At 37.3% G+C, this 15,458-nt stretch overlaps 1 protein-coding gene across 6 annotated transcripts in view; it reads right to left on the reverse strand.

The window, feature by feature from the left end:
• Positions 1 to 3,209: 3,209 nt before the first annotated feature.
• Positions 3,210 to 15,458, reverse strand: part of GCFC2 (GC-rich sequence DNA-binding factor 2) — a 35,676-nt gene continuing 23,427 nt past the window's right edge. For 2 of the 6 annotated variants that reach the window (XM_030555308.1, XM_030555306.1), the window contains exons 13-18: positions 13,105 to 13,226; positions 11,531 to 11,607; positions 10,582 to 10,648; positions 7,788 to 7,934; positions 5,512 to 5,636; positions 3,210 to 4,773 (exon numbers count right to left, since the gene is read on the reverse strand). In XM_030555308.1, the coding sequence (XP_030411168.1) occupies positions 4,659 to 4,773; positions 5,512 to 5,636; positions 7,788 to 7,934; positions 10,582 to 10,648; positions 11,531 to 11,607; positions 13,105 to 13,226 (653 nt within the window). In that variant the 3' untranslated portion in view covers positions 3,210 to 4,658. The remainder of the gene's footprint in view (positions 4,774 to 5,511; positions 5,637 to 7,787; positions 7,935 to 10,581; positions 10,649 to 11,530; positions 11,608 to 13,104; positions 13,227 to 15,458) is intronic. The other 4 variants (XR_003999472.1, XM_030555309.1, XM_030555311.1 and 1 more) reach the window with 4 other exon arrangements.

The following is a 15,458-nucleotide window of genomic DNA, read 5'->3' on the forward strand; positions in this document are numbered from 1 at the left end:
TCAGATGAAAGTAACAATGTCACCTTCAGCCCCCAACTAAAACCTCTCCAGCACATCATCAAGGATCTACAACCTATCCTAAAGGACAATCCCTCACTTTCACAGATCTTGGGAGACAGGCAGTCCTTGCTTACAGACAGCACCCCAACCTGATGCAAATACTCACCAGCAACCACATACCACACAACAAAAACACTAAGCCAGGAACCTATTGCAACAAAGCCTGTTGCCAACTCTCCACATCTTTATTCAAGGAACACCAATATAGGACCAAATCATATCAGCCACGCCATCAGAGGCTCATTCACTTGCACATCTACCAATGTGATATGTACCAGCAATGCCCCTCTGTCATGTACATTGGCCAAACCGGACAGTCTCTATTACAAAAGAATAAATGGACACAAATCAGACATCAAGAATTATAACATTCAAAAACCAGTCGGAGAACACTTCAACCTCCCTGGTCACTCAATTACAGACTTCAAAGTCGTAATATTACAACAAAAAAACCTTCAAAAACAGACTCCAACGAGAAACAGCAGAACTGGAATTAATTTGCAAATTGGACACCAATTAGGCCTGAATAAAGACTGGGAGTGGCTGGGCCATTACACAAAGTAAAAACTATTTCCGCATGCTAATTTTTCCCCTACTGTTACTCATGTCTTCTTGTCAATTGTTTGAAATGCGCCATCCTGATGATCACTACAAAAGGTTTTTTTTCTCCTGCTGATAATAGCCCACCTTAATTGATTACTCTCGTTAGAGTTAGTTTGGCAACATCCATTTTTTTCATGTTCTCTGTATGTATGTGTATATGTATATCTTCCTACCATATTTTCCACTGCATGCATCTGATGAAGTGGTCTTTAGCCCACGAAAGCTAATGCCCAAATAAAATTTGTTAGTCTCTAAGGTGCCACAAGTACTCCTGTTCTTTTTGCAGATACAGACTAACACGGCTACCACTCTGAATCCTGTTAGCTTGTTAAGTTAGCTATTAGCTTTCATTTTATCCTGTTTTCTTTGTAAACAATTCTGACTTCTATGCCTCATTACTGGTGGTCACTTAAAATCTCTGTAGTTAAACTTGTTATTTTATCTAAACCAGTGCGTGTTGGGATTGAAATGTTTGGGAACCTCCACTTGAGATAACAGTCTGTGCATATCATTTTTCATTGATGAAATGACAGACTTTCTATGAGCTTGTATTGTCCAGAAAGTGCTGGCAGTACAAGATGCACATTTCTGGAGAAAGGTCTGGGACTGGGAACATGTTGGTGTCGCTCTGTATGTAATTCATGAGTGGCTCGCCAGAGCATTCACATAATATAGCTGGGAATGTCACAATGGGATTTTGCATGCTAGAGGCTGTATGTGAAGTGGCCAGAAGCGGTTGTTCCCACAACAAACCAGTATAAGAGGCATCCCAAGCTGGAATATTGAAGGGACACAGCTGTTCAGCAATCCTGTACCCTGGGGAATGTCACATGGCATTAATACAATATACATTATATAGGGGTATTTTGAAGTTGCATCAACGTATTATGCTCTTCTGCCGATTCTGTTCACCCATGTCAAGTATCCCACAACACTTTGCAAAGCTGATATAAGCTTTAGCGTTAGAAAATAGGAAGCCTGACAAATCCAGGATACATGAATGGTATGTCCTAGCACAGATTGGGATGTATCATTACGCCCAACTGGTTTGGAATGTAGTGTCCAAAACAGAGGTAAGGAAGGTACAGAACAAAATAAGGAGCTGTTACTTACTGGTGGATAATAATAATAATTGGGTTGGATTTTAGTGACACATGAGTTTTGTAACTTGTAAAATGTCAGTTAAATACTGCTAGCTGAAATGTGCCTCTTTGCAACATACCTTCCATGTAAAAACATGCTGAGAGATGAGGGTGGCATACATTGCCTCCTTTTCATATTGTACTGCTTTGTCTTTAGACTATAAATTTAGCGATGGTTGTTATTGGGTCTCAAGTCATTTTTAAGAACAAACAATGAATGTAATCAAACAACTAGCTATACCTTTTAGTTAACACCACAGAGGGAGAAGAGGTGTAGTTAAAGCTGCTGGTAGAAAGGATAAGACCCCAAAAATGCCTAGGTTACTTTTTTTTTTTTTTTTTTAAATCAAGGATGGAATGGCGTTTTAAACTGTTAACAGCAGCTATTTTACCCTTCCCCCATTGCAACCTGTAGGATGAACCTGAGTTTAACATCAGGCTTTCTGTACACTGGGAAATTGACAATTCTGAAAGTGCCACGTGGCTGGCCAAAACCAGAGGGAAATATAGGCATCTGTTAAGTTGTTGAAAGCTTTGGTTTTGGTACAAAATACACAAAGTAGAAACTTAGTATTTTCAGGTTTGCAAAAAACTCTTATACATTTTTCAAAGGCTATTTTAGTAAGTACACATTAGCCTGTGGGCTCCCACAGCACTCTGCAAAATACATGTACATATGCTTGTCGCTTCAACTACGCTTCAGGAGGAGCAGTGTTTTGGTGAAACAGTGCAGCTGTTTAACAGCTCTATTATTACAGGACAATTTACACAGCCAACTGAAACTTCAGGGAAAACTGAAGCATGCAAAATTCAGTTACACAAATTGGAATTCATCTTGGCCATCATCATGAGTAAGTACCTCTTACTCTTGCCATACATCTGCTGGGTTCTTTAGCCCCCGATGGCCACCATCTTTTATATCATCCAAAATAGCACCTCCAACACCATCCAGAAACAAAGTCAGTAGTGACATAGGAATGTTACGTGTAGTGCAATAGCATCTACATTATCAGGGGTCCGTTGTTCTGGGTGCTGTACAAACAGGTCAACACTGTTCATTCCCTAAGAACTCAGTCTAATTTGAGACAACATACCAGCAAATATGGAGGGAAGGCAGGGAGGACAAATCACATGCTTATATGGATTAGCTATTGTCTAATTTCATAGTTCCTGCTGGTAAAAATCTTAATTTAAAAAAAAAAGTTATCAATCGCACAATTGTGCCATCATTAGTAAGTTGATTTATTATAGTAATCACAGCAAAAGATGGTCTTGAAACAGTGTGCTGCTTTGTAGAATCCTGCACATTCTATAACTATGCTGCTTAAATCATGTTAGTATGGTAAATACAGTGAACACCCAGAATTGGAGTTAATTACTTGTTTAAATAAATATGAAACAAAATGCAAGACTAACAATTTTATTTTACAAGACCATTTGTACAAGAGTTAAACAATCAAGATAAAAAATAGCATCTAGTTATTTACAATTGATATTAATTTATTTTACAAAAATAAAAAAAATACCCAGTTTTTAAAAAAAAGGTTTAAAGCATGTCCACAGGGAAAAAAAATCTACTATAAAAATGTTAAATACCATTTTGGGAAATACAGATACAAATGATGCTGCATCAGAACTTGTGCAGGCTCTGGATTTCTATAATCAATTCTCTTTCAATTCCATGGCAGAATGACTTTTGTTACATACATTCAAAATTCTCACTTTAAAACATACATAGAATATTTTTAAATAGATTGTATGATAGATGAGACTGTGTACACATCAGGAAGGAGCAAAAACAGCAATCAGCAAGACTCTCAGACACCAGTCAGATTTCTGAAAACGATGTGAAAAATTCACATTGAAATAATTTCTGAAGTTGCTACAACAAATGACTCATGCGTCTCTCTGCCAACAACTGAAGTATATATGATCATTAAAAAGAAACTTTGATGAAAAATAAGACCAGAGGTGAGCCCAGGCCCACAAACACTTGAGCACAATCCATATTAGCATCTGAATTCTAAAAGACAACATACAGCGGATGCCATCCTTACACTGTGATATTACAAGTGGTGTATTTGCACACTAGGTATAATATAGATGGAAAGCTAAGGAGCAGGCACCTATTTCAACTATCTTTGTTATTCTTTTGCTATTACTCAGTTGAAACCCTGCAGGACTTATACTGACTAACTCTCCCAGGGATCTCCATGAAGGTGGTCACTGGGATCTCACTAGAGAAGGGACCTGGTATTCTCCCTGAGAAAGAAAGAAAAAGAGAGAGAGATAGTACACAATGCTGAGCTCACAGTTCAAGACTGGAAATTCTACACAAGGCTGTTTACTTACAGTATACTGATTCTGTGACACATTTTTCAGATCCTTTCACTATCCTTTTAAGTAACACCTATAAGAGGAATAAGCATTATCACCCCTTTGGTAGAAACAAAAACACTGCTCCACTTTGAATTAAATCCAGCAAAACCAAGGTCATTCAGGAATTAAGATTATCATTTCATCTTCAGCTAACTTGATGCCAACCAGTGCAACATGCACTGGACCAGATTTTGCATTCCTGGTGCACAAAGTACACTCACTACCCTCCGTGGGAATTTTGGGTGCACAAGAAATGCAAAAATATAAGCCTATTACTTGCAGGGCCTTTAAGTTCTATGAAATATCTAGGCTCAACAAGGCAGAATGAAGTCAAAAGGCAGCCCTAACTCGTCAGTTGCATTGTTCTAGCAAAACCTTTAACGGTATTTTAGCTTGATCTTTATCTTGCTTTAAATCAAACTCAAAATGGTTACAGCATTTTAAATTTTATATTTTAGTCCTTTCGCTGGAATTCTATTTTCTGACAATAGACTTCAGGTATTCCAGTTTATATTCCTCAATGAAGTCCTCTGCAACGTGCAAGGCGTTGACTTTCACCAACAGAAGAATCAGGTCTCTTGTTTCATCACTAAAATAATAATAATAATAATAATAATAATAATTTAAAAAAGTACAATATTCAAGTGTCTGACCTCCATATACTTTGAGTGTATTGATTTTTAAAAGCAGATAAGAAACTACACTGGAAATTTATGAAAATGCTCCTGGACTATGGTGATCGGTTATGTTGCCTACATAAAATTCCAGCGTCCAAAGGCTAGGCAGGAAAAGCTAGCATAAATCTGTATCTTCCATTTCTATTAGATCATGTTTTATAAATTTAAACTAATCTAATAAGATATTCCATATTTTAATAATTGCATTCCTTATGAAAGCAAGCACTAATAAGACAGCTCAGCGTGTGCAAGATACAGAGAATCACAGCAGATATCCAACACCTCCTTTAGAAACAAAATTATAGGACTATTTCCTTAATTCTCTAGAAATAGACAGGCCAGTGTTAAAAGAATGATGTAACGTAGGACTTTACATGTCTGTACACTGTTATCAGTAAGTCACATAACCCTTTTCCATTATTCTTGTGTGTCCATTACAAGATTTTTAAATTTGCTTTTGATTTACAATCCTTCCACACCTCTCAAATGGATATGCATTATTATGAAAAGGTCAAAATATATACCACTATAAAACTCCTTTTAAAGTGTATCATGTAAACATACAGACAAAAAAAGTTAACATTAGAGACATACACACTACATGTAGAAATAATGAATTAAAAAAAAAAAAAAAAAGCCAGACAGATTACCTGCAGTTATTCTTGTACAGTGTATGTGCACTTTGCAATAAATGTTGGCTAAAGTTCGCCAACTGAGGGAGAGTTGATCCGCTTTTAAGCTCTTTGAACCATCTTTCTGGGAGACATGCAACTACCTGTTCAATCAAAACATATTTGGAAAAGATTAGACAATCCTTAAATGCATTAACTCACACTCTGCTTTAACTCACGCTTCTTATTTCTCCTTTAATTGGCTCCACTGTTGTAATTAATAAAAAGCTTTGTCAGATGTAGAGCCAGATATCACTTCAATGGAGTATGTTATTCTTGGCATACTCAACGGCTTCAAGAATTTATAGTCTGATGTTTGTTCTAAAGGTTTTTTATGGTTCTGTGTACAGAACATCAACAATTATATATAAGCAGCAAAGAGTCCTGTGGCACCTTATAGACTAACAGACGTATTGGAGCATGAGCTTTCGTGGGTGAATACCCACTTCATCAGAAGCATGCGAAGTGGGCATTCACGCACAAAAGTTCATGCTCCAATACGTCTGTTAGTCTGTAAGGTGCCACAGGACTCTTTGCTGCTTTTACAGATCCAGACTAACATGGCTACCCCTCTGATAATTATATACAAATGGGGAGAAAAACTTAACACAAACCTTTTTATACCTTCCATTTTGCTTTTGAGGCTTGTTGCATGCATATATTAAAAAGACTGCCTAAAGACAACAATTCTATCTGTTAGTATATAGGTATGTTTGTTAGCCTGGGATAGAATTTTGGGTTTGACTTTTTGATACTCTTATACTAACATGTGATGTTACTTCTGCCTAGTTGGGTGTTAGTACAATGAGAACAGATAAAAGCAGTTAAAAGTATTACTCAGAGCACACTAAGATTGCCTCAACCCCTATCCAAGGCAAAAATCAAGCAACCAGTTGGGAGGGGCAAAAGAGTTTGGGGCTGGGGAAAGTATAAAAACACTAAAGAAATGCCCATCCCTGACCAGAGAACAACCTCACTCCTTACCCCTCCCATGGGATACAAAAAAGGTGAGACGAAGACCCCAGATGCAAAATGGAACATGACCCTAAATTATAAAGGGTGGAACTGTGGGCCGCACTGCAGGTATAATTATGCCTCCTGAGGAGGGGGGACTAAACACTGTGGTGTCAGAGTTATGGAACATATTTGCTGGAAACTAACCCCAATGAACATTGCATTGTCTACACTTGGGACTTCTGCTTTCTGTCTGCGTGACGAGAACCAGGGGAGAGGGTGAGGGAAAGCCCTCTAACAATCTAGCAGGCATAATACACCATTAGTTATTGCCAATTTGAACTACTAACCTTTAGAACACAATAGCATACATCAGCTTTGGGCAAAAACATTTGCTTGCACTAATCCCTCAGGTCAAGAAGTTAGAATCTGCCCAATTCTAAAGAATTCACCACTTTCTTCATTCTCAGTGCCAAGAGGTTCATTGATAAATCATTTTGTGGCTAGATATATACAACTCCAGCCATTGAACTTACATTAACAACAAGCATTATGAAAATACTTATTCTGGAGCCAAGGGATTAAATCATTAATTGCCAATATCCTTTTTAGAAATTGTTTCTTTAACCATCTACTGTTTGTAAAACTTGGAAGCAAAAAACCCAGGATTTCTATTCTCTCAATGGTGTAAAGATCTACTCTGGAATCAAACACTGGCGTTTTTTTGATTTTTAACAAACCTAATGCGACTTTTGTTTGGCCAAATCTCTCTGTGCATTAGCATAATCTATTGCACCAAGAAAGCATACAACTTTGTGAGTAGTGGGCCTGAACCAGACTTGAAGGAATTCAACAGAGATCTTTCCATTTCTTCAATGGGCTTTGAAACATTATTAGCATGCTGTAGGTTAAATGGTTAATTATAGCTGGTGATAGGCAAGCACGAACAGCTCACACTTTTTTTTTTTTTTTAAATCTATCAGTTCAAAAAGATACTTAGAGTGAGATCTTGACTCCAATGAAATCAATGGTTAAACTCTCACTGATTTCAATGGGGCCAGGATTTCACCGTTAGGATCCAAAACAGGTATTTTCCATTGGACTGTAATAGTTTCCAAGTGTCCAAACTTTGGGCCTGAATATTTTGACTGTGCCCCTCTAAAACCACCAAGAGTTTACAAAGTTACCTTAAAAGCTACAGATACTGAATGTTTGTAACTTAATTTATCTTCAGACACTGATCTCTTTATCATGAAAACTCTTTCTTCAATATAAGCCTTTTTCCTGTATACAATTTTTACCTTGTTGCACTTTTCCACATTATCTGGTCCAGGTGGTGCATTAAGGAGTATCAGAAGGAGATATCGATTCAGCAACTTGCCTAGACCTAACTCATGTAGTGTATCTTCTAGTATGATCCCATCCCAAAGAAGAATATTAGACAGCAGCTGAAATGATGATGAAGCTTAGAATGAGCACATTTGGTGTCAGGAGGTAAACGGAAGTATAAAATCAGAATGTAATACTTTGGTTACACGTTCTCATGGGACCGCATGCAGGCCCAAATTCCCACTTAGAATTTCCCTCAACTCAATCTTTTTAGATCAAATAAAAAAAAACAAAACATTGATGTGTTTAACAGGAGATCATTGGACTGCACACTCACATCAGAATGTGCGCTTGGGGTACGGAGCCCCAGAAGTGCAATGCACTCAGCAGAAGGCAAGGTCCTGGAAACTGACATGGGGCACAGCCCAAAGGCCACCAAATCTTGTTGACCCTCTCAAGTGGACTTTTGAAGCAAGTGATGGAAAGAGGAAATATGCAGGGCAAGAATGGTTGGCCAAGGTCTGGGGTGAGATGGGGAGGATATGGCATTTGTGTAAATGGATGGATAAGTACATTCAAATGACAGCACATTTATAACCATTATTTCACAACCAATTATCTTTGAAGAGCACACTTTCCTGAAACTAAAACAGGAGTCATACAAAGAGTGGAAACTAGGTCAAACTACAAAGGATGAATATTAAAAAACAACACAAGCATGTAGACAGGCTAAGGTACAAAATGAGATTAAACTAGGTAGGGACATAAAGGGTAACTAAAAAATATTTTACAAATACATTAGAAGCAAGAGGAATAGCAAGGACAGGATAGGCCCATTACTCAATGGAGGAGAGAACGATACATGCAGCAAAGGACAAAGTATTAAATGCCTTTTTGTTTCCGTTTTCACCAGAAAGGTTAGCAGTGATCAGACAACTAAAATTGTGAACATCAGTGTAAATGGGGTAGAATCTGAGGCTAAAACACGGAAAAAACAGCAAGTTAAGATTTACTTAGACAAGTTAGATGTCTTCAAGTCAGCAAGGCCTGACAAAATACATCCTAGAATACTTAAGGATTAGGCTGAGGAAGTCTCTGAGCGATTAGTGATTGTCTCTGGGAACTCATGGAGGATGGGAGAGATCCCAGACAACTGGGAAAGGGTAAATATAGTACCTATCTATAACAACCCAGGAAATTATAGACCAGTCAGCTTAACTTTGATTATTTGCTCCATTATCTTTCCAGGTACCAAACACTTTGTAAGCACCTAGAAGATAATAAGGTGATAAGTAAAAGTCAACATGGATTTGTTGAGGACAAACCATGTCATGCCAACCTGATATTCTTCTTCAACAGGGTAACAAGCCTTGTGGCTACGGGGAAGCAGTAGATGTGATATAGCTCAAATTTAGTAAGGCTTTTGATACTCTCTCACATGACCTTCTCATAAACAAAATTGGGAAATACAGTCTAGATGAACTTACTATAAAGGTGCATGCACAACTGGTTGGAAAACTGTACTCAGAGTAGTTATAAATAGCTCATAGTCAAACTAGAAGGGCATATTGAGTGTGGTCTTGCAGGGATCCATCCTGGGTCTGGTTCTATTCAATATCTTCATAAATGATTTGGAAAATGACAGTGTTACATTTATAAACTTTGCAGACAATACCAAGATGGGAGGAGTTGCAAGTGTTTAGGAGGACAGGATTAGAATTCAAAATCATGGAATCATAGAAGATTAGGGTTGGAAGAGACCTCAGGAGGTCATCTAGTCCAACCCCCTGCTCAAAGCAGGACCAACACCAATGATTCTGACAAACTGGAGAAACGGTCTGAAATAAATAGGATGAAATTCAATAAGCACAAATGCAAAGTACTCCATTTAAGAAGGAATAATCAATTGCACAAATACAAAATGGGAAATGACTGCCTAGGAAAAGGATTTGGGGGCTATAGTGGATCACAAAACAAAACATGACTCAACAATGAAATACTGCTGCAAAAAAAGCAAACATCATTCTGGGACTTATTAGCAGGAATACTGAAACCAAGACATGAGAAGTAATTCTACTGTACTCAGCACAGATAAAGCCTCAACTAGAGTACTGTGTCCAGTTCTGGACACCACACTTTGGGAAAGATGTGGATGAACTGGAGAAAGTCCAGAAGACAGCAACAAAAATGATGGAAGGTCTAGAAAATATGACCCAGGAGGAAATGGAAAAAAATGAGTTTGTTTAGTCTGGAGAAGAGAAGACCAAGGGGAGACATGTTAACTGTCTTCAAGTACGTACAAAGATGTTATAAAGAGAAGGGTGGTAAATTGTTCTCCTTAATCACTAAGGACAGAACCAGAAGTAATGGACTTAAATTGCAGCAAGGGAGATTTAGGTTAGACGTTAGGAAAAACTTCCTAAGCGCAAGCATAGTTAAGCACAGAAACAAGTTACCCTGTGGCACCTTCGTCACTGGAGTATTTTTAAGAATAGGTTAGATAAACACCTGCCAGGGATGGTCTACTCTAGAAATAGTACTTAATCCTATCTCAGGGCAGGGAACTGGACAAGATGATTTATAAAGTCCCTTCCAGTCCTACATTTCTATTATTTCTCATTGAGGACTACATATATCCTTCCCAGTACAATGCACTATTCCCAGGATATCAAACTTCCCTGAATATGTATTTCTTGGTTGAGATCAAGCATGAAATATTTTAGTCCAAATGATTTGTCAGGGAGAAATTAGGTACATCTTGCTTACCTTTACAGCTGACCAAAACTGTCTTTCTTGAAACTTTGATTGTGGCGATATTCTGTCTTCCACAGCGCTGGTCATGGAAAGTATAACAGGAAATTGGTAAAATAACATTTTTGTGGTTTTTGTTTAGAAAAAATATCCAGCCAATTGACCTCTTCTGTATAATGATGGATATTAATGTCAGTTCTCAGAGGGTCACAACAGAAAATAGGTCTCAGCTCTGTTACATAACTTTACATTTGGAATGCATCACTAGTCTCTTGATAGTCCCTACTAAAAGTAGCAACTGGAAACACTTAACCACACTTGGTATCAGACTGACAGAGCACAGTACAAAGTCAGACAGTAGACGGAAGATACTCTGCAAACTTCCTGTATCAGCTTTAGCAATGCATTTTCCCCAACATTACCCTAGTTTCCAATTCTGTGTCTCTCCTAAAAAGAGGGATTCCCATTAATTCAAAATTGTGGAATATACAGAATATAGTAATAAACAAATCCAATAAAGCAAACTAGATTAAAGCAAATTCAAAAAACAGCTAGGTATTTTTCTTCACAGTGAAAACACTGAAGGGAAACCGTAAAAATTCACGAATGTGAGGAGGAGATGAATCAAAGGGAAATGCAGGCCAGCTGGGCCAAAGCATCCTTTTAACAATCACCAATTAATACATAGGACCAGACTGAGGAGGTCTTACATTGTGGAACACTTACTCACAGGAGTAGTCCCACTAATTTCAATTCTTCTAATAAACAGGACTGCTTCTGTGAGTTACTATTCACGAGCTTGAATAAGGGCTTCCAAACCTGACTCAAAGATGTAGTAGACGTTGGAAATTGTAGCTATTTCAAGAAGTTTTCTATTTCATTAGTTTCCAATTCAAGTCGACCGTATATTAAATTGGCACCTCACTTCTAATGAAGTGTTGGTATTGTACAGAATTAGCCTTACTTTTTAGGATACAGAGGAATAAAGACATCTTCCTCTATCGACTTCTTCATTCTTGAAACAATTGAGTTGACCAGATCCTATTAAAAAATTGTAGATTTATCATTGACATACCAATGCCGCCCCACAAAAACATTTAAATGATAGCTGATACATTGTAAGATATAGTTTTAAAGATAGCATTTCCCTTTAGATGAATGTGATACTTTTATTATAGACTAAAACAGTTGCCACCAGTTTTATATATTTTTTCTTAGCTATAGTATCAGCTGGTTGTAATTTTAACTAACCCTACTGCATTCTTTAACCATTTGTCATTATGGTGTTTTGCAAGATAATTTAGTTTTCCCCAAATTATGCCATTTGCTGCATGTTATTTTACTAGCAAAATGATTATACACAGTCTAGAAGTAGAAGCAGAAGGCAGGGGTAAATAACTCCATAACTACCCTATTCTGTAAACTTCCCATGATGCTTTGGTATTGGCCACTGTCAGAGATAGATAATGGGCAAGATGGACTACAGTCTGACCCAGTGTGGCCATTCTTATTTTCTTATAACTACAAAATGAAACGGGTGTTTAAACAATAGATTAATCACATAGAAGAACTGAAAAATTCTACATAACTAATTGTGTCATAAGCAATACCACAGATAGACCTTTGGAGAGAAAAAAGTAACTAACAGCTTTACACAGTGTCTCTACACTTTTATCAAATTAAACTGTGGGCAATTTTTAGTTTTATTTTTTCTGACTTTAGCCAAGACATCAAAAAGGTATTACTGTATTTGATTTCCCCAGATTCAAAGCAGTGATCTGGCTGACAGGTACACACATGAGTTTTCATATTCAAGATCTGATTTTCTACTCAATTTCACCAATTTTATGATGATGAAATTCCTTGGATTTACATAGGAATGAAACTAGCATACTGGGGTAGAGAATCATGAACTCAGAAGTGCACAATTATAAAATGCTTAACATTATAGAGATTTTTTTCACTGGTGGAATGATTATCCATTTTTTCTATAAATTAAAATCCTTCTAGAAAGGAAGCCACTTAGTGAAGTTTAAACAGGCCTGCACTTTTTTAAAAGCTTATTTTTAGCTCTAGTATAGTTATAAACCAGTGAAAAAGATTTGAGCTCTGAAGCATCCTTAAGATTTTAGAACAGTTAAAAGTTGTGTACTTGAATCTTAAAAAAAAACAACACACAAATGCAAAGTTATACATTCTTGAAGATTCATCTTCACAGAGGAGCAAAAAGATTACTATTAGCAAGAGGCTCATCACAATTGTAGTCATAATTTTTCTAGTAGCAAGAGCCAATTTCTGCCCAAAGATGTACACATCTCCCACAGACTAAAAGGGAGCTGCATCTGCACATCTGAGAGCAGAACAATTTTAGCTTTAAATTTTTGCTTATTACAGGTGACCTGCAAAGGTTAATCAAATACCAGCAACTTTAGAATTATATGATGAACGCATACAGCAAGGGTAGGAAGAGCATATAATTATCAATGACTTTAAAATATACCATTTTCTTCTGGTCTCTAACAGCACAGTGGTTTTTACCTCTTTTGCTTTACTGGATTCATTTTTGGAAAGGGAATGTTCTTCAAAGACATTTTTGCAGAGTTGAACTAGACTGACTGTTTGTGAAGTTGATAAAGGATCCCACACATGCTCTACAAAGCCTGAAAAAACATTAATTATTTCAGAAATGTACAAGTAGTTGCTTGCTTGTTTTAAAATGTCAGTCTAAAACAGGAGATAAACTTAATTTGCATACAAGTGTTCACCACGCAAAAGGTAACAACATTACTTCATTCTTCATCTTTACAGTACGCATAAGCAGATTTTTTTCATTAGATGCTCTCATGCTTTGTGATATATAAGCAAACCCAATCTGTCTACCTGTCTAATGCCACATTTCTTCCTCCTTTATAGTCTGTTTCCACAACAGCAACATCTTTCTAATGGTTTTCTTATATAACATCATCTGTTGTCCTCCTCTTTTCTGTCTTCTATCAGGTGGTATCTAATCCAAGGCTTATCTAGGAATACTTTTTTTTGCTATCCATACAACACACCCAAACCAGCTTTCTTTCTCAAATAATTGTCTCTGAAGTCTGCTGAGCAGTCTTCTGTAATACATTAGCGTTGGTTAGTTTATCCCAGTGGTTCTCAAACTTTTGTATTGGTGATCCCTTTCACACAGCAAGCCTCTAAGTGGGATCTCCCCTTCTAAATTAAAAACATTTTTTTTTTATATTTAACACCATTATAAATGCTGGAGGTGAAGTGGGTTTAGGGTGGAGGCTGACAGCTTGTGACCCCCACATAATAATCTTGTGACCCCCAAGTCACGACTCCCAGTTTGAGAACCCCGGTTTATCTCATCGGCGGACACTAAGTATTCTTTGCAAGCATCTCTGACAGAATGCATTAAGTTTCCTGTTATTGGTTTCTAGCATTTGTCAAGTTTCAGAAGCATATAATGATGTGGATATCACAATAGCATTGTATAACTTTATCTTGGTTCTTGTGTGAATCTCCTTATTTTTCCAGATATTTGCCAGTCTTGAAAAGGTTCTACTTGCCTTCCCAATTCTTGCTTCCACCTCCTTACAGAGGTAGACATCAGCAATCATCATGCTTCCAAGACATACAAACTAGTTATCCATGCTGTATCTTCACTATTGATCACATATGCATTATCATTGCTTTCAATTATGACATTCACGTTCTTTTGGCAGATTCTTAATCCTACTTAATCCTCACATTGGTTGTGATCTTTATCAGAGCACCATCGTCTGTGTCCAACAGAACAATGTTATCTGCACAGTCGAGATCTTGAAGTTTTCCTTTACTTCATATAATTCCTATATCTTCCTTTGATGTTGCTTTTCGCATCAAGTAATCTATCACGATGCAGAGGAGAGGTGATAAAATGCATCCCTACTGCACTTCAGTGATGATGATAAACCAGTTGATCTTTCCACTTTCTGTCCTTACACAGCATTTTGAACTGTCATACAGCATCTTATCCAGTGACACTACTTTTCTAGGAAGCTCATATTGCCACAAGATCTTCCATAGCAACTCTGTATGAATGCAGTCAAAAGCAATGGTGAAATCTATAAAGTTCAAGGCTAATCTTCTCTGGCAAGCAAGCCCTCTCTCATTCAATCATCTCAGGGCAATGATGTGATCTATACATGACCCTTTTGGTCTAAAGCCTACTTGCTCAATACACAGTTTTTCCATCTATGGCTAGTTTGATTCTGTTCTATAGTACACTGCAGAACACTTTTCCACATACTGCAAGTAGTATTATTCCTTGCGAACTGTCATACACCGCCTGGTTTCTTCTTTTTGGTAATTTGCAGATCACACATTTCTCCCAAACTATATTACAAAGTTTATGTATTTCATGAACTACACCTCCTCCCCAGCTTTAAGCATTTCAGCAATGATTTTATCTTGACCAGGCACATTCATATTTTTTAGCTGCTTAACTGCCTCCTCTATTTCTACTTCTAAAATTTCTAGCAGTGAGATTTTTAATTCTTCACCTTCGATTAGAATTGATGGCTGTGGTTAGTTGAGTATTTCCTTAAAAATGTTCTCACCGTCGTTCTGCTTCCATTGTTAATCTTCCATCTTTCACATTTACAATACCACTGTGACTCTGGAACCATGATAATTGCATATACATATGGACCAGTTTCTCGGTTTTGTCTCTCACTGAGGCACTTTCAGCTTCTCTTAACTTTGTCAAGCCATTCTCTCTTACCTTTTCATCACAACTTCTTTACTTATCTTTCTCTACATAGTCCCGTTGCAGTGTGCATTGTTTTTCACGTGTCATCTGTACTTGCCTCTTTTTCAAAGCTTTTCTTTCTTCAATCAATTTCCTTGTGCCT

Source organism: Gopherus evgoodei, chromosome 3 (genome assembly GCF_007399415.2).
Source record: "Gopherus evgoodei ecotype Sinaloan lineage chromosome 3, rGopEvg1_v1.p, whole genome shotgun sequence".
Taxonomy (NCBI): Eukaryota; Metazoa; Chordata; order Testudines; family Testudinidae; genus Gopherus; species Gopherus evgoodei.